The 27,757-nt window shown below is 38.4% G+C and overlaps 1 protein-coding gene across 1 annotated transcript in view; it reads left to right on the top strand.

The window, feature by feature from the left end:
- PTPN12 (protein tyrosine phosphatase non-receptor type 12) overlaps positions 1-27,757 on the top strand; it is a 100,211-nt gene that overhangs the window by 55,340 nt on the left and 17,114 nt on the right. The window contains exons 6-12 of the mRNA XM_062211461.1: positions 5-76; positions 3,051-3,110; positions 5,120-5,262; positions 7,936-8,002; positions 9,720-9,797; positions 9,916-10,014; positions 19,485-19,570. Coding sequence (XP_062067445.1) covers positions 5-76; positions 3,051-3,110; positions 5,120-5,262; positions 7,936-8,002; positions 9,720-9,797; positions 9,916-10,014; positions 19,485-19,570 — 605 coding nt within the window. The remainder of the gene's footprint in view (positions 1-4; positions 77-3,050; positions 3,111-5,119; positions 5,263-7,935; positions 8,003-9,719; positions 9,798-9,915; positions 10,015-19,484; positions 19,571-27,757) is intronic.

Here is a 27,757-nt window from a genome sequence, read left to right as displayed (position 1 = left end):
ACAGAAAAAATGTGAACGCTATTGGCCATTGTATGGAGAAGACCCTATAACATTTGCACCATTTAAAATTTCTTGTGTAAGTACCTATTTTTATATACATTATTTGAATGGAAAATTGGCAATGGTAGACTTACAAATAATTAAATTGTAATGTGGTGTGAGCCTAGGTTTATTTAAGCCAAGCAGTCAGTGCTTCCGTGGAAACATATACTTACTTACTATAAACAAATATTAACAGTGTTTGCTTTTAGACTGTTTTTAAATTTAGAAGCTTTAGGTAGGTGTTGGGTACAGCAGTTAAGACACTTCTTGGGACACCTGCATGCCATGTTGAAGTGCCTGGATTTAGGTCCTAGCTCTAGCCCCAAGTCCAGCTTCCTGCTGGTACATACCTCAGGAGGTAGCCCCTGCTAGGCTCCCTGTCACCTATATGGGAGATCTGGATTGTGTTCTTTGCTCCCAGATATTTGGGGATGGAGTCAGTGTCTCTGTGTCTCAAATAAATATACTTTTAAGAAAACTTTTTTTATAAAAAAGCGCAATTGGCATTTTGAGATTTGATTATTGTTTATAGCCCTTGTCTGTACTCTTGAGAAACAGTGGTTTTTCTGTTTACTACCTATTTGATTAAACTATTTTATAAGTGCAATGTGATTTTTGTAATGTTAGCTTGTAACTCACAGTTGAACTTTGTGGATTTAATATTCAATCAATACTCTGAAGTCCTGGCTAACGTTAACTGTCAGTTAAGTGCCAAAGTTTTTTAAAATGCTGCTGTGTTTCATATTTGGAAAGTATAATAACCAATACATACCACACTGTCTAGTTCAGTATGGGAGTACCTCCCCTCCTTATCAGTCACATCGATCCAGAAAGTATTATACAATGTTGGATCCCTGGACTACCCAGGAAACCTAGTTCTGTACAATGTGATTGTATTGAACATTCATAAGTTTGAATGCAGTAAGAGAACTATACTAAATATCCCAATTCAAGTGAAAACATAGTGTGTAACATTCAACAACAAAACAGCTTGAAATTTTGAACACTAGAAAATCAGGGCATCGGCGCTGTGACGTAGTGGGTAAAGCTGCTGCCTGCAGTGCTGGCATCCAATATGGGCGCTGGTTCGAGTCCTGGCTGCTCCACTTCCGATCCAGCTCTCTGCTAGGGCCTGGGAAAGCACTAGAAGATGGCCCAAGTCCTTGGGCCCCTGTACCTGCATGGGAGACCCAGAGGAAGCTCCTGGCTCCTGGCTCCTGGCTCCTGGCTTAGGATCGGCGCAGCTCTGGCCATTGCAGCCAGCTGGGGAGTGAACCAGCAAATGGAAAACTTTTCTCTCTCTCACTCTCTCTCTGCCTTTCCTTATCTCTCTATGTAACTCTGACTTTCAAGTAAAATAAATAAATCTTTTTAAAAAGTCAGAAGTAATAAACAACTTAGAATAATGAATAGAGAAAAGACAAATCATTTATAATGAAAAAGATGAATTGATTTTAGGGGATATTTTCTCATTTGATCTAAAAGTCCTTGATTGAGAGGTTTGTTCTGATTAGTAATAGCTTGTTTGATGTGTCAATATCATGATTGGTCCATGCTGAAGAAGCACAGTTTTTCTTTAACAATTTCAAAATGAAAAGTATTTTATGTGTCTTATTGTTTCAGACAATTCAGGACTTGTTATCCTTGATTATAATGCAAATAGAAATTAATTTATAAATAGAAAGCACATTAGTAAACGCAGTCGTAGTGAATGACTTGACTCCTTGGAAATCAGAGTTTCTGAGACTGAGAAATGAGTTTTTTCTGGAGGTCTTTTTGTAAGGGGGTAGAAGAAGAGGTAAAGTGGTAGTGAAAGGGGGAGGACTGGCTAGCAAGTGCTCAGTGTCCTGTTGCTGCATGTAACCACTCGCCTGGATATTGACACACTTGCTGTGTGTCAGATCTAGCCCTGTTTCATAAATAAAGTTTTACTGGAGCACAATCATCTTTGTTAATTTATATGTCTATCATAACAACAACAAAGTTGAGATGACAGACTTTATGGCCCAAAAAGCCCAAAAGTATTTGCTATCTGGTCCTTTACAAAAAAAGTTGTCTTAGCTCAGTCTTCACATCCATATTCCTTTTTGATAAAAGTAAAAACTTACATGTTTTTTGGAAAGTTTTTTTTGTTGTTGTTTTCTTTTTTTTAGAGATGTATTTTATCTGTTTGAAAGAGTTACAGGGAAAGATAGAGACAGAGAGAGGTCTTCCATCTGCTGGCTCACTCCTCAAGTTGCTGCAACAGCCAGAGCTAAGCTGATCCAAAGCTAGAAGCTTCCTCCCATTCTCCCATGAAGGTGCAGGGGCCCAAGGACTTGGGCCATCCTCCTATGCTTTCCCAGGCATATTAGCAGGAGCTGCATTGGAAGTGGAGCAACCAGGACTTGAACTGACGCCCATATGGGATGCCAGCACTGCAGGCTGGGGCTTGAACCAGTTGCACCACAATGCTGATCCCTATTTGGAAAGATGAAAGTAAATTACTGTAGTTTAAAAACTTAAAATGAATAATTGTAAGTATCTGTTTTATTGATAATGCACACTCTTGCTCTGTCTTGAAAGTCACTATCCTAAACTGTCTGTGGTTTAATTGATAAGGCAAAAAATAATATGCTTCGTGGCAACTGATGTAGAAGCTTCATTATAATACCTCAAATGACTGGCTTTTAGAATGATTAAATTATCAGCTGTAATGTCGTGTTTTGGGATTTTCTTCCTCTTTCCTTTCCCAGTTGCTATCCAAATAATTCAGAGTTGATTGTTGGAGAAAATCAAATCCTATGGAAAGATAAAGTGATTAAATGTGAGATACAGTGGTAGGTACTGAGTGAGTGACTGTGTTATTTCTGTTACAGGATTGTGGGGATGATTACTACATAGCAAATGTCTTCATCCGTTTTGTAAAATTATAAATACAGCTTAGATAAGTGAATTGATGGCTTTTAGAATTATTTTGTTTTGGTATGTATAGGTTTTCACTGATTCTCAGATCTTTCTCTTTTTAGGAAGATGAACAAGCAAGAACAGACTATTTCATTAGGACACTCTTACTTGAATTTCAGAATGTAAGTACTTTCCATTAGAGATAATCTCTTAAGGATACTTTCAAATAGGAGATTATATATGAATAGCATACTATTTACATAGTTAAGAAAGCGTGGTAGTTCTTTAAGTAATGTAAAATATTGAAGAAGAAAATCACAGTGTATATTTTACATAGTATGTTGAGCCTTATGCTTATCAAATTATGTAATAAAATAACTTAAATTTTAACTTAGAACAACATTCCTAAATTAAATTTGTTGTATTTAAAATAATTAGGCTTTCTTTGACACAATAAATCAGGTTACAGTGTTTATGTAATGATTACCCACTTTGACTAGTTTATGGATTTTTAGAAAGTTAACCATCAACATTTAGATACATGTTTTTTTTGTTTGTTTGTTGTTTTTTTGACAGGCAGAGTGGATAGTGAGAGAGAGAGAGAGAGAAAGGTCTTCCTTTTGCCGTTGGTTCACCCTCCAATGGCCGCTGCGGCCGGCGCATCTCGCTGATCCGAAGCAAGGAGCCAGGTGCTTCTCCTGGTCTCCCATGCGGGTGCAGGGCCCAAGGACTTGGGCCATCCTCCACTGCCTTCCCAGGCCATAGCAGAGAGCTGGCCTGGAAGGGGGCAACCGGGATAGAATCCGGCGCCCCGACCGGGACTAGAACCCGGTGTGCCGGCGCCACAAGGTGGAGGATTAGCCTGTTAAGCCACGGTGCCGGCCTAGATACATGCTTTAACTTGAAGCCCTTGATTTCATTATGTCAGAACTATATAAAATGATAGTTTCTCTAGAAAAGAATAAAAAATCTGATGGACATTATAAAATATTTATCCTCATTGCTCTGTTTTTATCATAATTTTTAAACCATAATAAGTAGTTTAGTATGGCTGTGAAGTACATCCCTCTTCCCAAACTCGTGCATTCACACTTAGGGCCTCCCGTCATCCTGTTTACGTGTGTCCTCCCACCTGGCTTCACTATTCGGCTCCCTCTAGATGCATCACTTATTATACTTTGCTGCTATTTTTAAATCTCTAGTAGTAACGATGAGTATCTTATTGAATTTCTATAGTGTATCAGGTACTTCAATCCTCTTAACTTTGTAACAGTAGATATTATTATCTACATTGTATATAATCTTGTTACCTAACAAGACAAAGGCTTTGAAAAGTTAAATAGCTTACCTAAAACTACTAATTAAATGGCAGGAAAATATTTGAGTAACTTTGCTTAAATCTCAAGCCCAGTTCTTTCTATTCAACACCTAGAATAACTGTTCTGAGAACAATTTTTACATCAGAACTCCCTTATATTCTTATCCAAAAGAGCTTTTGTTTATACAGGTTATATCTTTTAATATTTACTGGGATTAAAACTGAGAAATTTTTTAAAAACATGAAAAGAAGCATATATCCCATTAGCTGTTTAAGAAAAAAAGCAAATAACATGTTAGCATTTTTCTCAAAACAGTTTAGAACTCATGGCCACCCACTGAAAAGGGTTCCTAGTCTATATTTCAAGAACTGCTGATCCATAGTAAGACAAATGGATTGCTGTTGGACAGATGTGCTTCTTTCTCTGTTTAATATTTGCTTAGTCTTCTAATTACAGTATATTCTAACACAGTACCCATAGTATATTACTCACCAAGTTTAATAGTGTGTATTTAGTTGAATGGCGTATTGACAATGTTTACATTCTGAAGTTAAGGCTGCCTGGGTAAGATCCTACATTTGTCACTTTTGTCACTTCTGTGATACTTTCAGCAAGTTGTTTCATCTTTCTGTCTCAATTTCCTTAACCCTGAAATGAGAATAGAATTAACAGTACCTTCCTTATGAGAATTGAATAAATTATTGCATGTGACCCCCCCCCTTAAATAGGTAGTCAATATATACAGGCTGTTATTTTTTTAATGCGGTGCTTAGTACCTAACCAGATGTCTTAGATAAGTCAGTTAAGTGAGATAAAGCTTTAAGATTTGCAAATATATTTTCATAACTGTTGGATTTCCATTTTTCTTAAAGGAGTCTCGGAGGCTATATCAGTTTCATTATGTAAACTGGCCAGACCATGATGTTCCTTCATCATTTGATTCTATTCTAGACATGATAAGCTTAATGAGGAAGTATCAAGAACATGAAGATGTGCCCATTTGCATTCATTGCAGGTATAAGTTTCCCAAACATACAAATATAGCAGTTTTCTTTAAGTTTGATGTTGGTTTTATTTCTGCATTAATACAATGATAATAATCCTGAGTTTCTTCTATACAGTATGGGTCTGAGGCCTATAATCTCATGGCTGATTATTTAAATGTTACATTAAAATGTAAGATCATCTATTTGAAAATGGTGGGATGGTTACTAAGTAAAGCATGTAGTCTAATCAATGTCCATTATACCCTGCTTTTTAAAGTCAATACTGTAATATTTAGATTAACTAAGAAAAAATTACTAATTTTTAAAATCAGTTTACCTCAAACAGTGGCCAAGCAAGTTTCATGTCTCATAAACATTGGCATGGGTTTTCTTATGTATATGGATGTACATACTTAAGATCTTAATTGATCGAAAGTACCATCAGTTCTAAGACATACTAATGTTTTATATACATTAAGAATGAAAATGTCTGCCAATTAAAACAGAAAGAGATTGCTTGTAAGAAGCCATTAGTGATGATATAGATACTAATTTCAGAGATGTCATAATGTAGGTTTAAGAAAGTATGTTTTAATGAATTCACAAGTGTAGGTAGCTACATGAGAGGCAAGTTTTTCGCTAACACCAGGGTCCCTTGCCCAATGTGTGGAGTTAGATAGTGACCCTTGCTGCAAGTCCAATGAAAAAAAGTCTGTTTTAGAACTGATGAAAAACTTAGTACTGTTTCTATTCCTGAGGAACATAAAATGCTCATGTTTATACACTGTCATAGTGAAATTATATAATGTATAAGTTATATATGTCTTACAGAAAGATATAAATTATTGATAAACATATTAGACATTTTTATTAAATTGTATATGTTACTTCATTATAAGTATTGCCTGGGCCTGCATGATTATTTATAAACCTAACATTTAGTATTCACAATATGGTTTTTCTCATGTCTTAATTTTGACATAGAATGTTTTAAATTGTCAGGTAGTCAAACTTGTAAGTCTCATACTTAATAGTCCATGGAGGTGTGCTTAGATAGTTCTTCTCCAGCATAGTATTATATAAAAAAAAAATTTGGTGTACAAATTTTACCTTGAATATGAAGGTCTTAGTTAACTCTGACTTCAAGAGGGGGGAAATAGTATATTTGCCTTTTTTTGTGTGTGTGTGTGCTTTTGTCAACTTTTAAAATTTCCTTTCCTTATTTATTTAGTTGAGACACAGAGAGAGCTCCCACCAACTAAGCCACTTTCCAATTGCCCATATATACCAGACCAAAGCCAGGAGCCAGGAACTCAACCCAGGTCTTTTGGGTAGCAGGAACTCAATGACTTGAGCCATCATACTGCCTCCCAGTGTCTGCATTAACAAGAAGTTAGAGTGAGGAGCCAGAGGCAGGTTTTGAATCCAGGCACTCCAATACAGGATATGAGTGTTTTAAAGAGCCTCTTAACTGCTAGGCCAAATGCCTATGCCTGTAGATTTATTTTCTACCAATATATTTTTAATTTATGTGGAATTCTCTTTATAGTTAAGGTATGAGCTGAGAATCCAGCTTTACTCCTGATAACTAACTTTCCCTATACTGTCATTTATTAAATAGTCTACTATTTCCCCTTCAGAGAATCCACCTTTATGTAATAAATACCTCATATATGCATCTGTTTCTGAACTTGGCTCTTGTTTTTCATTGACCTGGTTGTCTTTGTAATATACTTTCAACTGTCAAACTCTAAATATAAATCATTTAGCCCAAATAACTCAACTAAGATTATAAAAATGTTTTGTCAAACTCTAAATATAAATCATTTAGCCCAAGTAACTCAACTAAGATTATAAAAATGTTTTAATATATGGGATTTGCAAGTGTACCAACAACTAAAAATTAATAGTATTATTGATATTTATTATTAAGAGCTTTTAAATGTATTAGGTTATTTATCATGTTCTTTCATAAGAAATGTTTAGGTTACATTTTAACAAACCACTGATACTTAACAAAAGTTTAAAAATATATATTTAAATGCTACATACCTTTTTTTTTCCACCTAGGATTATTTTGGTGATGTTAGTAGCATCTTTTTAAATTACTCAGAGATTTTTCAGTCCTAAGGTACATGCATATACCTCTCTCTAACATTGAGAATTAGTTGCTTCAAAGTATTTTTGTCATGCTTTAAAATAAAAGCTATGGTATTTTATTTTGCATTCTTCACTCCCATTACTTCTTCAGGAGATCAGCATTCTCTTTATTCTTTTGGTGAAATCAATGTGGGTATGCAAACCTCTTTTTGGGACTTGGAGCATCATCTTTCCTAAACTTGTAGCATATAGAAATGATGGACTCTTTCCTTCTCTACTCCAAAATACAAGATCTTGAGATTAGAATAAATTTATCTCTGCATAATATTTTTAGTAAGAAAAGGTTTTCTGTGGTGGAAATAGACTTCCAAAGTGAGGACTTCTGGGTATCCTGTGAGTCACTCCTGGAAGTTCCTTAAGTTGTAGAATGATGTAAATACTAATGTGAAGGATGATGTCTTGTGCACACTTGAAACAGCAGTCTCTTTACTAAATAAGTATAATTTTATCCAATTTCTTGTATTGTTTCTGAATATTAACATGTTTACCTATAATTCTTTTATACAAAAATCAAATTGTTTTTTCAAACTTTATGTCCTTAGTGCAGGCTGCGGAAGAACAGGTGCAATTTGTGCCATAGATTATACATGGAATTTACTGAAAGCTGGGGTAAGAAGAATTTTCATGCAGCATTATATCCAGTTGATCTATATGATTTTCAGATTTTAAGATTACTTACAGTAAATTGCAACCTGTATTTTGTTATGTTTGTTACTTTTTCAGCCTTGGGTTAGCATACTGGGCAACAGGATGAGTGTCATTCTAAGTGAATACCTGTATTGTGTGTGTTAAGTCATACACTGATTTTTCCAAATACAGAATTCTTATTGCTTTCTATATTATTTCTAGGTATAAGTATATTCCTTTCAGTAAGTATTTACTTATTTGAAAGACAGAGTTACAGAGAGAGGAGACAGAAAGAGAGGTCTTTCTTGGGGCCAGCGCTGTGGTGTAGTGGGTAAAGCCACTACCTGCAGTGCTGGCATCCCATATAGGCACCAGTTCAAATACCAGCTGCTCCACTTCCAATCTAGCTCTGCTGTGGCCTAGGAAAGCAGTGGAAGGTGGCCAAAGTCTTTGGGCCCCTGCATCTGTGTGGGAGCCCCGGACTCCTGGCTTCTGATTTGTGGATCATTTGAGGAATAAACCAGCAGATGGAGAACCTCTCTCTCTCTCTCTCTCTCTCTCTCTCTCTGCCTCTGCATCTCTAACTCTGCCTTTCAAATAAATAAATAAATCTTTAAAAAAAAAAAACTAGAGCGGCGTTCCATGCACTGGTTTACTCCTCAAGTGGCCTGCAGCAGCCAAGGCTGGGCTGATCTGAAGCCAGGAGCTTCTTCTGGTCTCCCACATGGGTGCAGGAGCCCAAGCACTTGGACCATTTTCCTCTTCTTTTCCCAGGCACATTGGCAGTGGAGCAGCTGGCGGCTTTAGTCGCTACACCACAAAGTCAGATCCTTTATGTAGCTTTTTTAGCTAGTCCTTATTTTTTTTTTAATTTATTTTTTATTTTTTTATTTTTTGACAGGCAGAGTGGACAGTGAGAGAGAGAGACAGAGATAAAGGTCTTCCTTTTTGCCGTTGGTTCACCCTCCAATGGCCGCCGCGGCCGGCACACTGCGGCCAGCGCACCGCACTGATCCGATGGCAGGAGCCAGGTGCTTCTCCTGGTCTCCCATGGGGTGCAAGGCCCAAGCACTTGGGCCATCCTCCACTGCACTCGCTGGCCACAGCAGAGAGCTGCCCTGGAAGAGGGGCAACCGGGACAGAATCTGGTGCCCCAACAGGGACTAGAACCCAGTGTGCCGGCGCCGCAAGGCGGAGAAATAGCCTAGTGAGCCGCAGCGCAGGCTTAGCTAGTCCTTATATAGCCAGTCCAGGAGACACTAACCTGTAGGATAAAATTAAACTTTTAATTATGTTGCAGTCTAATTCCAAGTAGCCTTATCTTCTCTCCTCCTTTGAGTATCCTTTTTTTTTTTTTAATTTAAAAAGAAATTCATTTATAGAATATCCTTCTTGTAATATCCAACTAAATTGTCACTCCACATACCATCACAGATACTCATACAGCCTCTTGATTCCCGCTACCTTACAATCAGGCTGTGGCTGGTAATTTATTTCTTCACCTGTCTGGCAACAACCTGACTATTAAGGATCGAGTTTAGCTTTGTATCAGTGATGCTATGTACAATCTGTGTTACATAACAGTGCTCAAAAGATGTTTGCAGTTATCCAACATGTATATAAGGTTGATAGGAAAAACTGAAGAGTATTTTACTGCTTCCTGGACAGTTGTCCCAAGTTTATGTATTCTTTGTTTTAGAAAATACCAGAGGAGTTTAATGTATTTAATTTAATACAAGAAATGAGGACACAAAGGCATTCTGCAGTGCAAACAAAGGTATGGGGTGTTTTTTATTATTATTATTTCAATTTATTAACTATTTTTATAAATGCTTTCTTGGTTTTGAGGTTTTTCTTTTTAACATTTTTTCCTGTATCATTCATCTCCCTAATAGGAGCAATATGAGCTTGTTCATAGAGCCATCGCTCAACTGTTTGAAAAACAGCTACAACTGTATGAGATTCATGGAGCCCAGAAAATTGCTGATGGAGTGGTAGGTGCTCTTGGCCTGTAATTTTAGGAAACTTTTATGTTGCGCTAAAATGTATTATTTAGCTTTTAATTGTCATCCTGTGTTTTATCTAAATTGAGAGTTTCCATTATGGTTATTCTTGCTAATTAACCTAGGTTTTATTAACTCATTTCCTTCCTATTTATATCTCTGTTATGATGGATGTTTAATGGCTCCAATACAAATTAAATAATATTCTAAGTAAAATGTGGATAGGAAAGAGCATCTTGTTTTAAGAATCATAGCATTCATTATTGTTTCAAATATAAATTACTCTTAAAAATTTACTGCATTATGTTCTTCTCTTCTAGCCCTCCATGTAAGTAATTGTAATTTGAGTCTAGTTGAATTGATTTTGTTCTTACTCATAATAGTATAACATTTTCTAATTATTTGTGTGTTTTTAATTAAGTAGAATTAAAGGATTATAATTAAATACCTTTTGACTTATAGTTCCATCATTTTAAAAGATCTTACTGAATATTCAAAATACTGTATTATAATGTTTCCCATTTCTGCTTTTGTTTTCTCTGATCTCTTGTTCCCTTTCTTTTTTTCTTTTATAACATTTTTAAAAATTTATTTGAAAGGCAGAGTTTCAAGGAGAGAGAGAAGGAGAGAAAGAAAGAGATTTCCTGTCTGCTGATTCACTCTCCCAGTGGCCACAACAGCCAGATCTGGGCCGGGCAAAGGCCAGGAGCCTGAGTGTTTGACGTGTGTCACTGGGGCCCAAGTGCTCAGGCCATCTTTTACTGCTTTCCCAGGCTCCTTAGCAGGGAGCTGAATTGGAAGCAGAGTTGCTGAGCCTTGGCCGACACTCAGATATGGAATGCTGGTATCTCAGGTCATAGCTTAACCTGCTACACCACCATGCCGACCCCTGTTGTTCCCTGTCAGTATATAATAATCGCCTTGTCCCTGAAGATGCTAAGCTATTTTGAGTATAAAATTTCTTTAAGTTTTTATTTTTAAACTTATTATAACTATCATATGATAGACAAGTATGAGGAGGAATGACCTAACAAATTTAGAACTTTTGTTTTCCTTTTTCCCCTTTAGTTTTTTTGTCAGTTTTCTGGAATATTTGAAATTTCTTGTTTTTTTATGAGAGATTTGTTACCAAATGATCTCAAAGTTTTGTTTGTTTTTGTTTTTTAGATTTATTTTATTTATTTGAAAGACAAAGTTACAGGGAGAGGTAGAGACAGAGAGAGAGAGATCTTCCATCCGCTGGTTTACTCCACAAACCATTCCGAAGCCAGGAGCCAGGAGCTTCTTCCAGGTCTCCCACATGGGTGAAGGGGCCCAAGGACTTGGGCCATCTTTTACTGATTTCCCAGGCCATAGCAGAGAGCTGGATCAGAAGTGCAGCAGCCAAGACTCGAACCAGTGCCCATAAGGGATGCTGGCACCTCAGGCGGAGGCTTATTAGCCCACTACACCACAGCACCAACCCCATGACTATGAATGTGTCTCATGCTCTCTCTCTGTAACTCTTGACTTTCAAATAAATAAGTAAATTTTTAAAACAACAAAACGATTTATATATAACGGGCACATTCATTCCTTTCATTAACAAGGGAGTCATTGTGCATCTAGGTGTCATGTTACCAAGTCTTCTTTCCTTTAGTTTAATTAAATCCTGTTGCAACCTGTTCTGAATCTAGCTAAATATTTTATGCTATAAAATAGAATTCTTATGAATTATTTTATATTCTTTTATCTAAATTGAGATATTTAATATTTTGAAAAGCAAAGTAGACTATATATTTCAATTTAAACTTCAAATGACAAATATTTTCATTTTATTCCATAAATGCAGATAAATTTCAAAGTTAAGGATTTTATTTTGGACCATCATTTTCTTTAATATATAAAAGTGAAAAATTTTCTCACCAGTACATTTTTTAAATATGCAGAAATAAATTTATTTATTTCAGTGTTTAGTGTTGTATTTCTAAAGCTTTTCACTATATTTAAATAATCTTCAGAAAATGTGTGATAAATATTGTATTGTTTTCTCATATCTATTTCCATGATAACTTTTTTTTTAGTCCATAAATTAATACTTTCTAACTAGCCTGAAATATACATTGGAATTATGATTTTGTCATAGACTATTACTGTCTAATGGATGAGAAGTTTATAATTGACTATGAAGCAGGCATTGTAGCACAGTGGGCTAAACTGCTGTCTGCAACTCTGACATCCCATATGAGCATCAGTTCATATCCTAGCTCCTCCACTTCTGATCCAGCTCCCTGCTATTGTCCCAGGAAAAGCAGTGGAAGATGGCCCAAGTGCTTGGGCCTCTAGAAGAAACTCCTGGCTCCTGGCCTTTGTGGCCAACTGGGGAGTGAGTGAGCGGATAAAAGATCTCTTTCTCTCTGTCTTTCTCTCTGCAATTCTGACTTTGAAGCAATAAGTCTTTTTTAAAAGAAAAGAAAGAAATACAAGAGAAACATTAATTGGCCGGTGCCGTGGCTTAACAGGCTAATCCTCCGCCTTGCGGCGCCAGCACACCGGGTTCTAGTCCCGGTTAGGGCACCGGATTCTATCCTGGTTGCCCCTCTTCCAGGCCAGCTCTCTGCTGAGGCCCGGGAGTGCAGTGGAGGATGGCCCAAGTGCTTGGGCCCTGCACCCGCATGGGAGACCAAGAGAAGCACCTGGCTCCTGGCTTCAGATCAGCGAGATGCACCGGCCGCAGCGGCCATTGGAGGGTGAACCAACGGCAAAAAGGAAGACCTTTCTCTCTGTCTCTCTCTCTCACTATCCACTCTGCCTGTCAAAAAAAAAAAGAGAGAGAAACATTAATTAAGAGCAGGCAATTTGGGTTAGACCACTATTTGAGATGGCTGCTTCCCATATTGAAATGCCAGTTTGAGGAATAGTTCCTCCACTTTTGATTCTGTTTTCTGTTATTACACCTGGGAAAGCAGAAGATGATGGCCCAAATCACTGGGTCCCTGCCATCTACATGGGAAACCCAGACAGAGTTCTTTGCTCCTGGCTTCAACCTAGCCCAGCCTTAGCTGTTGCAGGCATTTAGGGAGTGAACCAGCATATGGAAGATCTCTGTGTCGCTTTGCCTTTCAAATAAATACATCTTTTTAAAAAAAGAGAGAGAAAAGTTATATGTTGAGTGACATAAAATAATACATGTAAGTCATGCACTGTTAAATGACTGGAACAGATCTGGAGAAATTCATTATTAGACTATGATGACATTGTCATGTGAGCATCATAGATAGTACTTATACAAACTAAGATGGCTACAGTGTTACTGGGTGATATAATCTTATGGGACCACCATTGTATATGAGGTCTGTTGTGCAGCATGTGACTCTATGTATAAGTCTCAATGAATGCGTGGATTAAAAAATATAAGGATAGGTAGATTATAATTCTAGATAACTTTTTGCTCTTAACAAATCTTGTGTTCTGAGGACTTTTTCAATATATTTTTGCAGACTAAAAATCCAATTTAGGAAGAATATAAAATCTTAAAAATTTGACAAAAATACTTTTAGCACTGTATGGTTATAAAAACAGAACTTGTGCTTGAATAAGATGATTTGAAATTTATTTTGAAAGATGTGTTGTAAGAAATAATAAATCTCTGCTTACTGTTTCTCTGATAACTTAATTCAGAGTTAGAAGTTGTAAGAAAATGCTCTCTCCTCCAGGCTTATTCTTTGGGAATTTTAGTTGGAAATGCTTCTTGGTACCATAAGACTCTATAAATGACATTTATTGAAGATATTTACAACTTAAATGACTTCTGAGAGTCAGAAATCTAAAGAAAAAAATATTCTGGGATCCTCTATCATGTTGACTTAGGGTTTAGAAACATTACAGTAAGCAAATATCTGTAAAAGGTACATAGAAATCCTTTTATCTTGTATATAAAAGACATTATACTACTAATGTCAACACCAGGATTTTCGATTTTAGAATGATTGAGTAATGGTGTAATAGTTTCTGTTGTGGTCCTTCCCTTGTGTTTGTGTTATACATTTTAGAAAGGATATCAAACTACGAATATTCTTTTCTCAAGTGCAATATTCTTTATTTTTAAAGTACCATGGGTTTTGTTTTTAAATTTATTTATTTATTTGAAAGGCAGAGAGAGAGAGGTCTTTAGTTCACTGGTTCACTCTCCAAATGGCCACAGTGGCCAAAGCTGGTCCAATCTGAAGTCTCCTACGTGCGTACAGGGGCCCAGGGACTTGAGCCATCTTCTGCTGCTTTCCCAGGCACATTAGCAGGGAGCTGGATTGGAAGGAGAGCAGCCAGGACTCTATCTGGCACCCATATAGGATGCTGGCACTGCAGGCAGTAGCCTTACCCAGCATGCCACAGCACCAGCCCCAGCACTGCGTTTTTAAATGCTTTTTCTACAGCTGATGATATATTTGTAAATATTTGGTAATTGGATTAGGATTTTTTTTTTCTTTTCTGGCCTTTCATATAGCTGTTGCATAGAAAATATTAATATACAAAATAACTTTAGCAAGCTCTGCTTAAAATGATAGTATATTAGAACCTAATCTCTTTTTTTTTTTTTTTTTTTTGGACAGGCAGAGTGGACAGTAGAAGGAGACAGAGAGAAAGGTCTTCCTTTTTGCCATTGGTTCACCCTCCAATGGCCGCCGCGGTAGGCGCGCTGCGGCCGGCACACCGTGCTGTTCCGATGGCAGGAGCCAGGTGCTTCTCCTGGTCTCCCATGGGGTGCAGGGCCCAAGCACTTGGGTCATCCTCCACTGCACTCCCTGGCCACAGCAGAGAGCTGGCCTGGAAGAGGGGCAACCAGGACAAGATTGGTGCCCCGACCGGGACTAGAACCCGGTGTGCCGGCGCCGCAAGGCAGAGGATTAGCCTAGTGAGCCGCGGCGCCGGCAGAACCTAATCTCTACTATGTTAATTAATTTCTAAAATTCGTTTCGTGTTTTGTTCATCTGATGATAAGAGCAGTTAGGAAAAATGTGGGCTCAGAAAACAATCAGAAAAGGAGGATCAGAAGATATAAAAGTGTAGCAAACATTATTGAGGTAATTACCAGGATACCCAAGAAGAACACTGTAATGTTGTGAACTCCAGGGACCAGGTAGTTTGTTTGTGCTGTTGAGTCTCAGTTCTGCGTTACCACGTTAACTCCTTTCATCAGGTGAACATGCTCAGAAGCTTTAATCTTGAGAAGTTCATTTTCCCACCTTGGCCCTGACTGTTAGTGGCTGCATCATCACTTAGCACCTATGATGATGACTTCTTCTGCTACCTTCCTCCTGCGTCCCACATGGTCATTTGCCTACAGTGCCCTCACTATCTCTTTCTGCTCCCACCTGTTCCACATCCTAATTTAATATTCTCAGCTTTATAATATTTCTTAGTTGTATTTTTAACATTTTTAGCTATAACATCTCCTTTCTCTGAGGTATACCACTTTAAAACTTTATTATTATATTTTTACCCAGGAGTGGGAGACTTTTTTTCTGCCAAGGGCTGTACAAAATTGTCAACTTAAAAATCAGTGTCTATAGATTTCTTGAATTTCAAGTCCCACCTGCAGTTGCCTTCATGGAGTCAGACAAAATGATTTTGTGGGTCTTGTATTGCCATAGGCCAGATCTTCCTGACCTGTCTTTGCTTGATTTTGCCAGTGAATATACTTCCTCTGCATTTCTGACTTTGCTCAGTGCTTGTCAGTTGGGTGGCAAGGGTCTAAGCACCAGGGCCATCTTCTGCTCCTTTCCCAGGTACATTAGCAGGGAGCTGGGTCAGAGTGGAGCAGCAGGGACTCAAACCAGCTCCCACAGACAGCAGCTCTACCCTAGTGGCTCCACTTCGAGTCCAGATCTCTGCTAATGTAGCTGCCACCTACGTGAGAGATCTAGAAGAAGCTGCTGGCTCCATTGACATTGCCTAGCCCTGGTCATTGCAGCCGTTTGGGGAGTGAACTGGCACATGGAAGATTTTTCTCTCTCTCTGTGTCACTCTCTCTGTCTGTTAAGTTTGCCTTTCAAACAAATAAATGAATCTTTTTTTTTTTAGATTCATTTTACTAATTGAAAGACAAGGTTAGAGAGAGAAGTAGAGCTAGAGAGAGGTTTTCCATCCGCTACTTCACTCCACAAATGACTGCAACAACTAAAGCTGAACTGGTCTGAAGCTAGGAACCAGGAGCTTCCTCCAGGTCTTCCCATGTGGTTGCAGGGGCCCAAGGACTTGGGCCATCTTCTGTTGCTTTCCCAGGCCATAGCAGAGAGCTGGATCAGAAGTAAAGCAGTTAGGGCTCGAACCGGTGCTCATATGGGATGCCGGCACTGCAGGCTGAGACTTTAACTCACTGTGCCACAGTGCCAGCCCCAAAAATAAATAAATCTTTAAAGAAAAAAGACACTACTTGGGGGCGAGTGTGGTGGCATAAAGGGTAAAGCCTCCGCCTGCAATGCCAGCATCCCATTATAGGTGCTGATTTATGTCCTGGCTCCTCCACTCCTATCCAGCTCTCTGCTAATGGCTTAAGAAAAGCAGCAAAAGATGACACAAATATTTGGGCTCCTGCCACTAATATGGAAGGCCTGGATGAAGTGCCTGGCCCCTGGCTTTTTCCTGGCCTAGCACTGGGTCAGTTACAGCCATCTAGGGAGTGAACCAGCAGATGGAAGATCTCATTCCCTCTCTCCCTGCAATTTTAACTTTCAAATAAATAAATCTTTAAAAAAAAAAAAAAAAAGACAACATTTGACACTAACATCGTGTATCAAACTGCCTGGGTTTGAACTCTACCTCCTCTTTCAGTACAGCATCGAAAGGCAGCAGGCAATAATAGCTCAAGTATCTGGGTCTCTGTCATTCATGTGGAAGACCTAGATGGAGCTCTGGGCTCCTAACTTTTCCTGGTGCAAGCCTGGCCACTGGAGAGTTAACCAGTGATGGAAGATTCTCTCTTCTATTGCTTTATCTTTCAAGTAAAATAGATTTAAAAAAAAAAAAAAAAAACTCTAAAAGAAATGTCTCATGGTTCACTTTTTTTATTTATTCTATTTAATGCAAGTATTTATAGATTTTAGTATAAAATATTAGTGTTATTATGGGACTATGATTATGTGACTAAAGGAAATAATAAGTCAGTGAGTCAGTAATATGTCAGGAGTATCTTTATGATGCAAAAACGTCTCTAAATCCTGGTGATGTCTGAGCATCTAAAAGTGGTGACCAAAAATCCTCATTTGCTGAGAAGTACCAGTTTATACTTGATGTCTAAGTGTGTTGAACAGTGATCGTTGTGGTCACCTGCTTTTAACAGATAACTCTGCAGCAGAGGCCTCTGTTACTGTAGATGACATTTAATTAAGCATGAAAATTCCCAGTCTTATTATGTAATTCTGTTGTTCTGGTTAGGTAGTTATCCGGCCTACCAGGTTCTATACGAGGAGACAGGGCACACTAAAAATTGCTGAGAAGCTGAGATATCTGCCTTTTATAGTTGGAAATAGTTGGAGTAATAAGTATGAAGACAAAGAATGGTCCACATTGTGCTGCAGCAGGTTAAGCTGCTGCTCATGATGCCAGCAAACTATATGAGCACCAGTTCGTATTCTGGCTACTTCACTTCCAATCCAGCTCCCTGCTAATGTACTGAGGAAGGCGACAGAAGATGACTTCAAGGGCTTGGTCCCCTACCACTCTCTGGAGACCTGGATGGAGCTAAGGTCCTCTGGCTCAGCCTCGACCATCTTAGCCATTGCTGCCATTTGGGGAGTGAACTAGTGGGTGGAAGATTCCTCCTCTCTGTCTGTCCCTCTCTCTTTCTCTGTTACTCTGCCTTTCAATTAAATAAAATCAATTTTAAAATGAATAACAACTAAGAAGCTGCCATGATGGACATTATAGAAGTGCCTCTTGATTAAAGAAACAACAACAAAACAAAATGCAAGTACAATTTCAGAGTTCCATAATTGATAGTACAAAGATGGCTTTTACAAAATTAAGATGTAGGCAAGGATGAAAATCATTTCTGTTCTCTAGCCCAGAAATTTTTTAAATGTTATTTACTTATTGACAGGCAGAGTTGCACAGAGTGGGGGCATGAAGTATCTTCCATCAGTAGTCAGGGGTGGGCCAGGCCAAAGTCAGGAGCTTGGAACTCTATCCACGTCTCCCACTTGGGCCAACTTCTACTGCTTTCCCAGGTGTGTTAGCAGGGAGCTGGATTCAAAGTAGAAAAGCCAGAACTTGTACTGGTATCCATATGGGATGCTGGGTTCCTCCTGCCCATAATTAACATAGCCTAAGAAGTATGAGGCACTTCCTGAGAATGAAATTAATCCAAGCCATCATTTTTTTTTTTTTTTAAGAGAAAGGGTTTATTGGGGGGAACTCGACAGATGGGAGGGAAGGGGCAAAGAAGGAAAAGAGAGAGGAGAGTGTAAGAGAGAGACAGAAACACAGAGAGAGATCAGGAGATGGAGAGAAAGAAAGAGAGCCACGTGTTCAGGGACAGGCCCTTTTAAAATTTTGCTGGGTGCCGGGCAGGGAAGTAGGAGCAGCGAATCCCATTAGGATGGGGGTGGAGCTGACACCGGTGGTTGGGCCATGTGGCCACCTGGTTTCCAGCAATGGCCACGGGGCTAGAACCTAGGATGGTGCTAGAGCCTAGGATGGTTTTGGGACTGTAGATCACGCCATAGATAAGACTGTGTCATTTTACTAACATTCCCCCCTTTTGTTTTTTACAAAGCAGGAGTTGTGTGGGATAAAATTAGTCCCAAAAGTCTAGGATGGGTAGAGGGATGATGATCTGTCTTTACAGCTACTTCCTGCTGACATGGGGTGATGAAGTACTCTTTGCTGGCATGAGGTTTATTTATTTTATTTGAAAGTCAGAGTTAAACAGAGGGAGGAGAGGCAGAGAGAGAGGTCTTCAATCCAATGGTTCACTCCCCAATTGGTCAAAATGGCCGGGGCTGCAACGATCCGAAGCCAGGAGCCTTCTTCCAGGTCTCGCACGAGGGTGCAGGGTCCCAAGGTCTTGGGTCATCTTCTACTGCTTTCCCAGGCCATAGCAGAGAGCTGGATCAAAAGTGGAGCAGCAGGGACTCGAACTGAGACCCACATGGGATGCCGGCACTGTAGGCGGTGGCTTTACCTACTACGCCACAACGCCAGCCCCTAAGTCTGCTTCTTTACAATAGCATTTGAAATGTTTTAAAATGTTACTGAACATGACTGATCTTTTATTGATTGGTGTTGGACTATTTTTTTATATAAATGTCTCCTATTGAAGTTTGGTCCTTCTGGCTAAAATACAGAGCCAAAGCATAAGAGCCATTTTATTAATTGGTAAAATTGGCATTGTTTGTAAAAGGGCAGAGACAAGTTAATTGAAGCATGAGGAAGGAAAATTATTTTTCTTCTAATTTAAGTGAAGCATTTTCTTCCCTTGCCAGAATGAAATTAACACTGAAAATATAGTCAGCTCCATAGATCCTGAAAAACAAGATTCTCCTCCTCCAAAACCACCTAGGACTCGCAGGTATTGTATATCCTTTGTTTTCTTTGTAACGATACTTTTATTTTACTCACTGTTAATTAAAATGACAAATTTTGAACATATCTAAGGTACCTTCATTGTTTATTAATTGATATGGCATATATACAGCAACTCATTTGTTACTGATACACTAAAAATTTTGTTGTATTGTGGAAAAATCTATCAGTAGTTAACTGTACCAGAACAGTGACATAACCATAAATTAACTATAGTTCATTTTAGTATTCATTACAGCTGAAATTTTAGTTATTCTAAAGATTTCCATTTTTCACATGATGACTGAACAAATGATATGCTTGCCAAAAGTTGCATACACTTTAAAGTTATGTAGAGATATTTAATAACATTACTAGCAAAGATCAGTGTATTTCTCTATAGTTATTTCTTGGCATCATTCCAAGTTCATTTATAATAGTTTTAATCACATTTATTCCTGGCCCTCCCCACCCCCCTCCATCCCTTTCAGGGTAGCTGGTAGATCAATTTAAGGGTAGTACAAGAAGAATGCATAGCCAGAAGGATATACTTTTTTATCTTTGTAAGGTTTATTTATTTATTTGAAAGGCAGCATTACAGAGAGAGAGGCAGAGAGAAGACCTTTCATTTGCTGGTTCACTCTCCAAATGGCTGCAATGGCTGCAATGGCTGGTGCTAAGCTGATCCAAAGCCAGGAACCAGGAGCTTCTCTGGGTCTCCCACGCAGCTGCAGGGGCCCAAGGCCATCTTATACTGCTTTCCCAGGCAAATTAACAGGGAGCTGGATCAGAAGTGGAGCAGCTGGGACTTGAACCAGTGCCCATTTGGGATGCCAGCACTGCAGGTGGCAGCCTTACCCACTATGCCACAGCACCGGCCCCAGGAATAATGTACTTTCAGATCTTTTTGAGTCATTTAGCTGTGGGGTTTTCAGTGAGTCATCTTAATCCTTGAGTGTTTTTTGTTTCTTTAAGTATTATCCTAAGGATTAAATAAATTATTAGAATATTTATATTGCCCCTGGGAAGACAGGCCATCTTCAACAGGCTCAACACAGTTCCCTTATAACCCCCTGACACTGCGGATGCTCAGCAGCACGCCACCAACACCGATCGCATGTGCCCCCTCTGCTGTGAACCAGGCAGCTCCTCACGAACAGAACAGGATCTGGGAGCGAGAGCCCGCCCCGCTGCTCTCAGCACAGTACGAGACACTGTCGGACAGTGACGACTGAACCACACAGACGGGGGACACGGCATGGGGAGGGGCTCGTTCTCGGGTATTTTAATTGCAGGTCAAAAACCTGCCCATATGATTTGTGCCCAGAGACTTTTCAGGAGAGCCAGGGCCATAGATGATGGAGAAATGATGGAAATTCATTTGGAGCATCAAACGGGAAGAAACAGAAAATAGCCTTTGATATGCCTCAATTCAGTGGATTCTAATAGTGGAGGGTTGAAATGTAGAGTTTTTAAAAGTGGACAATTCCTGTTCCTACATCTGTTTGTAAAGAAAACCATAATGTCTTTAAATCACTCATGTAAATAGATGACCTTTTTGCAGTGTAGCCCCTTGCTGTAGTATCTGGTGTACTTATGTTCAAATCAGCGCATCAACTCGGGGGGTAATTTTTAAAAGATCTTTTTGTCTATCTTTTTAACCCTAGCCTTCTGAAAAAAAAAAAAAAAAAAAAAAAGACCACACCTCATACAGCCCAGATACATAATGTTGGCTGTCACGGGCATTGTACTTTATCTGATTTTGTTTCCTCTGAATTCAGCTTCCCAGTGATGTTTAAAATCTGTGGAAATGTTTAGGTTTTTAACACAGACCCTGTCATGACGTCTGTACGTTAGGGTCAAAGGCAGGAGCGATGAACTTTCTGCCACATTGTAAATTCCCAGTGCAAGCTTTAAGTTTTCATTAGTAGCACTGAAAACATATTACTGCATGGGTATGTTCTAGTTCAGTTTTTAAAGTTTTAAAGGCTTATTTGAGGCACACCTCACTGTTATGCACACTGGTGATTTAACCACGCCCCTAGGTATCCCTTTTCTCCTGCATTTGATGCAGCCCAACAAAGCTTCTGTTTTGAAATAAATTTGACTTCCCTGTCCATAGCTACGGCAGATAAAAAAAAAAAAAAAGAATATTTATATTGCCTTCTGGCATATAGAACTACCCAAACTGATAGACCCTCTCTCAAGGTTGGATTCTTTTATACAGGGCTCACCAGTTCTTTCCCCCTTAAAAGTTCGGTAGAAGTTGACTAGAGATGTGTGAGATAGCTAGGATTGGATCTTGGCATTGAGTTGCTAATACAGAGATCATCCTATTGAGATCACCTTTCTTTACAAAAGAAAACACCTATACTTTTCCTCAATAAGTAAAGGTTTGACCAAATTTCTGAACTTCTCTGGAGCAATTTATTTTTCTTAACATTTTGACATGCAAGAGTCCAGCTGTCTGTAAAGGAATCTCCTGAATATGGAGAGAGGTCATGTGTACTCTGGAGTAAAGATGCTTTTTGCATTTCTAGGTCTGATTTCAAATTTTAACTTCAGTGTTTACCAGCTGGATGAACTTGAAAACGTACTGAGATACAGTTCTACTTTTCAGCATTGTTAACAATTTGTGATTTTGTGTGTGTGTGCATATGTATGTAGATATAGATATAGCCTGTAATAGTGTAGTAAATGTTTTAAGATGTTTACATGTTTTTCAAAGGAAGATCAGGATACCTATATATAGATGAGGTTAGATCTCAGCATTTAAATACTCAGGGTGTTAATGGTGCACTATCAAAACTTCCCAGTAATTCTTTCCTGTTTGATTTCCACTTTGGTGTCACCAGTATTAGCACTTTGACCTCCTGTGGAAGGTCAGCCACTTGAAACCTATAAACTGTACTCTAACTTCTTCATTCGTGTAGGAGTTCTGTAGTCTTTTTTTTTTTTAAGATTTATTTATTTATTTGAAAGGCAGAGTTACACAGAGGCAGAGAGAGAGAGAGAGAGAGTGAGACAGAGACAGAGAGAGAGAGAGAGAGAGAGAAAGTCTTCCATTCGCTGGCTCATTCCCTAAATGGCCACAACAGCTGGAGCTGGGTCAATCTGAAGCCAAGAGCCAGGAGTTTCCTCTGAGTCTCCCATGCAAGTGCAGGGGTCCAAGGACTTGGGCCACCCTCCACTTCTATCCCAGGCCATACCAGAGAGCTGGATTGGATGTGGAGCAGCCAGGACTTGGACTGGCACCCATGTGGGATGCTTAACTATGCTCCTTACATCTGTATGCATGAAATACAAGAAATGTGTTCACTTTGTATAGATTTTTTTTAAAAATCTGTTAAAAAAATTAAATCTTTTTTAAAAAAAAAAAGGTAGAAAATGAAATCTTCCATTAAAACTACAATGATTTTAGTGTTCACAAACTGAAATCATCACTGATTAAATCTAATCAGCAAATTTAGGGCTTCCTCTCTAGATTCTTTGTCCAGTAAGATTTACTTTAACCAATTAATTTGTTTACTGTTGCCATACTGAAAAACAAAGTATGTTGCTTTTATTTTTAATCAAACTTATGGTTTCATTTTATTTTCAACCCAACCATCTCTCCTTCCTTTTTTCTTTTTTTTTCTTTTTATAATGGCATATGTTGTGTATTTTATAATCATAAAATTAACACTCACTAAGTTAAGAATTCAACAAATTTTAAGAAGAAAAAAAACACTGTTATTCAACAATACCAACCAAGGGCTATAAACAATAAACAGTTCTCAAAATGTCAGTTTTGCTCATATCATTTTCTGCTTTTATATTTTATTAAACTTATAACAACTGTTTATAATTCGTTCATCTAATGCCAGCACTTTGAAAGTGGACCTTTTTTTAGCTATTTCTATGTATTCAACACATTTACTGTGGGGCCACAAAGGTTGCAGCCTTAGTAGATTCTTGTTAGTATAATTCATATTTCAGAGATAGTGACAAGCACTACACTTGATGTTTTCTCCTGATGCCTCTAATCAAACCATTTTGATGAGGAATAGGATTGAGAGGAAGACAAAATGTAGTTCTGCTTTAGATGTTTTGATGTCCAGGCTGGAAGTAAAGATTTGGTGAAGGTTCAGTATATAACTTACAATAGAAGATTTGGATGTAGATAAAATCAGATTTTGGGTGTTTTATAGCAAAGATAAGTCCTGGTAGCCATCAAAATTTATGAAAAGCAGACAAGATAAAACAGTAATCAAGGGATAAAGGAAAACCAGGAAACAATAATGTTGTAATAGCCATGAAGGAATTTTGTATCTTACAGAAATACATGATAGTCTGCTTCATTTAGGTGCTATCTGGGCTAACAAACTGGATTTTCAAACCTTCCTATCCATGATATTCTAAAATTTATGGCTCTTCAAATATCCTGGGTGGGTGAGGGCATTTGTAGGTTTAAAATATGGAGTTGAGGTATTTTCAGATAGAGGTATTTGAAATGGACTTTACAAACCCTCAGATAACATAGGCCGTGTGGAACATTCATGATCTATGACTTTAGGAAAAATGACTTACAGAAAATTGGGTGATGAGAGAAATCCATATCACAAAGAATGAGTGTTATTCTGTGCCAAATATTCTCACCTGTCCACTCAAGAGTTGTACTTGAACTCAAGAAGTATAGTCAAAGTGAGACTTTATTATCAGTTTTGCAAAAATGAGTGAGGAGGCACACCCAAAGCAGTTAGAGCAAGCAATTTATATCTTAGTGTGTGGGTCCCTCCCCTGGCTCTTCATTGGCTGGGTACTGTGGGGTGTCTAGTCTTCCAAGACATTGCCTAAATTACCAAGTTACCTTCCTCCTTCTCTGTACTTTAATTTCCTTTTGTGAGTTAGCTAGTCCTTAATATCCTGTTTGCCTAGTGAGTTTAGCTACATCTGCAAGTCAGCTAACAGTAATTTTCAATTCTGTGTTGAAAATGGACCACCAGTCATTTTCTTACATTTTTTGTTTAAAAATTTCTTATTTCCAGCTGATGGATTTGAATAGACAAGTACGTGATAGATCCTATTACAAATGATAGAACCTATTATGGTTATTACAGTGAATAATGAATAGGGATAAAGGGAAGAATACCATAATATTAATCATTTTGGGGAAAAAAATATTTAGATCTTACCACACCAAACACAAAAGTAAGCGTCAGGCAGTTAAATAAATTTAGTACATATGAACCATCAAAAATAGAACATCATGTCTGACAAACTTAGAAGGGGATGTAATAAAAGCAATAAAGGAAATCAGAAGGACGAGATTGATTCATTCCTTGGAATGAATGGTATTCATTCCAAATTGTCATCTTTTAAGGTAACTATGGGTATAGTTTAGGAAGATGTAGCACCATGCTTGCCACTGCCATAGTTCTCTAATTTTCTGTGCATTCTGTGTTTTAATGCTTTCTTATTTGTGTTGTTCTCTTTCACTGTTAGAATACTTTTGATCTAAGTTTGTAACTTAAAAAGTTTTGGTAGAGATCAGGAAACGTTTGGCAAAGGTGGCACATCTTGCTTAAGTGTAAGTAGCATAAGAGAGTAACAGTTTTAGTTAAAATAATCATTGATGTTGGTATAACATCTACTAAATATGTTGTCTCATCTTCCTGTTTGGGTTGCCAGATGTTCTTTTTCATTCTGTAAAGTAGAGTAATATGACATAGTGAACACAGTGATTTTAGCAGTAATCTTGATCATGCGAATGATAATGTAGCCATCTCCCAAAGAAATTGGGCTGCATAGGCCAGCAGAGTTCAACTGAGAACAGATCTTTTATCTTCATTCGTTTTCCATTAAATGGTATTAACTCTTTAGAAGAAATTATAGTAGGAAAGGTTTCCTTGTTTTTGAATTGCTCTATTCTAATTTTTCAGTTGTAATTTTCTTCACCTACCATAATCTTTGCACTCCATGTTGAACCCATCCTAAACTGTATTTTCTGTGTTTCCATAAAATACCAATTTGAGGAAAAGTTATTTAGTCAAATATTTTAAGGCTTGATCAAACAAATTAGATGTGAATTTTTTTGATAGTAAAGTCCAAACTTGTTATGAAATTCTGGGCCTTCACAATATGGCTTCAACCTACGCTTCTAACCTTATTTTTCAGTATTTCTCTGTACTCCCTAGTGGCCCTAACTCTTGTGTTTTCTTTGTTTTTCTTCTGGTACTGTTATAGTACTAGAACATGATAGTTCCTAAATGTTTTGGTTGCTTTTAAGAAATGAAAAAAAATGCCTTCATTCAGGACAAATGGTATTAAGAAAAATATTTACAATGAGAATTCTGCAATTTATGGCTTATCTATCTAGGGATTTTTTACATCAGAATAATGAAAATAATGGATGTTGGAAACTATAATGGAAAATCAGTATGTAACATACACTTTTTTTTTTTTCATTTTCAATTCTCTTTATATACAGAAGATCAGTTTAGTAACATACACTTTTGTAACTGGGCTAATAATTTTTGTGTACCTGAATGTGTTGTGTTTTTTTAAAGGTTGATTTATAAAGGCAAAGTTACAGAGAGGGAAAGTGGCAGAGGCAGAGATCTTCCATCCACTGGTTCACTCCCCAAATGGCCACAATAGCAAGGGCTGGGCCGCACTGCAGCCAAGAGCCAGGAACTCCATATAGGTCTCCCACGTGGGCGCAGAAACCCAAGCACTTGGGCCATCTTCCACTGCTTTCCCAGGCGCATTAGCAGGGAAGTAGAGCAGTCAGGACTCAAACCTACGCCCATATGTGATGCCTATACTTGCAGGCAGTAGCTTAACCTGCTATGCCACGGCTCCCACACAATGAAAATGTTTTTAAAATGTATCTTAAACTCTGAACCAACCTTAAAGAAGGGTAGATAACAAAATCAATTTAATTATCAATTTAATTTGGGTAACCAAGAATACATTACCATGTATATACCAACATCATGCATTTATTTATAAGACTGTCAATACATTTAACTCCAGCCCCTCCCAAATTCCCTAAAGTTATAATGAAAGCATATAAAATATATAAGCATAATAAATAAAAATGGGAAATTAGAGAGGAATTGATAGCAGATGACATTGACAAAATCTGGAAAGAGAAAAGCATATGGGCTAATGAAAAGGAACTTAACAGAATAGCAAAAGCTGAAACTTGCTTTTCTGTGGGTAAGGAAAGCCAATAAGTAGCCAGATGATTCTACCCAAAGAACCTTCAGAAAGGCTAGGAAATCAGAGGTCCCTGTTAAGGTTTGTGTACAGGACTAAAGACAGGAAGAGTGTTGGGATGTCTCTAAAGAGCGTTTAGAACCCAGATTCCTACAGGTGACCTTTCACACATGGCACACGCATGAGCGTGCACTTGGAGGAATTTACTCTGGCGTGGTTGACCTTCTCATCCTGGGCTGCCGCACATTGCTGAGAACCAGGATCTGCAGGCTGGGTGGTAGATTCCCTCAGTTTTCTGCTTCCACCTCTTAGTTGGCTCCCCAGATACTCCTACTTAAGGTAGGAGACATATTCCTTCTTTTGAAAAACTAATCACCCAGAAAAGAAAGCCCTAGGTCTTGGTAGTTGTGACTCTCCAGTGATATCACAAGGATTGAATTCAGTTACCATGTAATAAGACAGTAATTGTGCCACAAGTCCTCTCCCTTACATACACATTTTTTAGTCATTTTTAATGCTCTCAATTTTTTTAAGATTTATTTATTTATTGAAAGAGTGACAGAGAGAAGGAGCTACAGAGAGAGAGAAAGATCTTCCATCTACTGCTTCACTCCCTAGATGACTGAAGCAGAACTGATTGGACCAGGCAAAGCCAAGAACTTCATCCAGGTCTCCCATGTGAGTGGCAGGGACCCAAGTACTTGGGCCATCCTCCACTGCTTTTTCTAGGCCATTAGCAGGGAGCTGGATCACAGGTGGAGCAGCTGAGACTCAAACTGGGGCCCGTATGGGATGCCAGCGTCACAAGCAGGGGTTTACCCACTCTATCACAACACTAGCCCCAATACTCCATTCTTAAAAGTGGGCAGAGGGGCTGGCACTGTGGCATAGTAGGTACAGCGCCTGCAGCACTGGCATCCCATCTGGATGCCAGTTTGAGTCCCAACTGCTTCACTTCCAGTGCAGCTCCCTCCTAATGTGGTTAGGAAAG

This window comes from Lepus europaeus, chromosome 1 (assembly GCF_033115175.1).
Source record: "Lepus europaeus isolate LE1 chromosome 1, mLepTim1.pri, whole genome shotgun sequence".
In the NCBI taxonomy this organism is placed as follows: Eukaryota; Metazoa; Chordata; class Mammalia; order Lagomorpha; family Leporidae; genus Lepus; species Lepus europaeus.
Note: the sequence above shows the minus strand (reverse complement) of the source record. Positions and strands in the feature narration are given on the sequence as shown.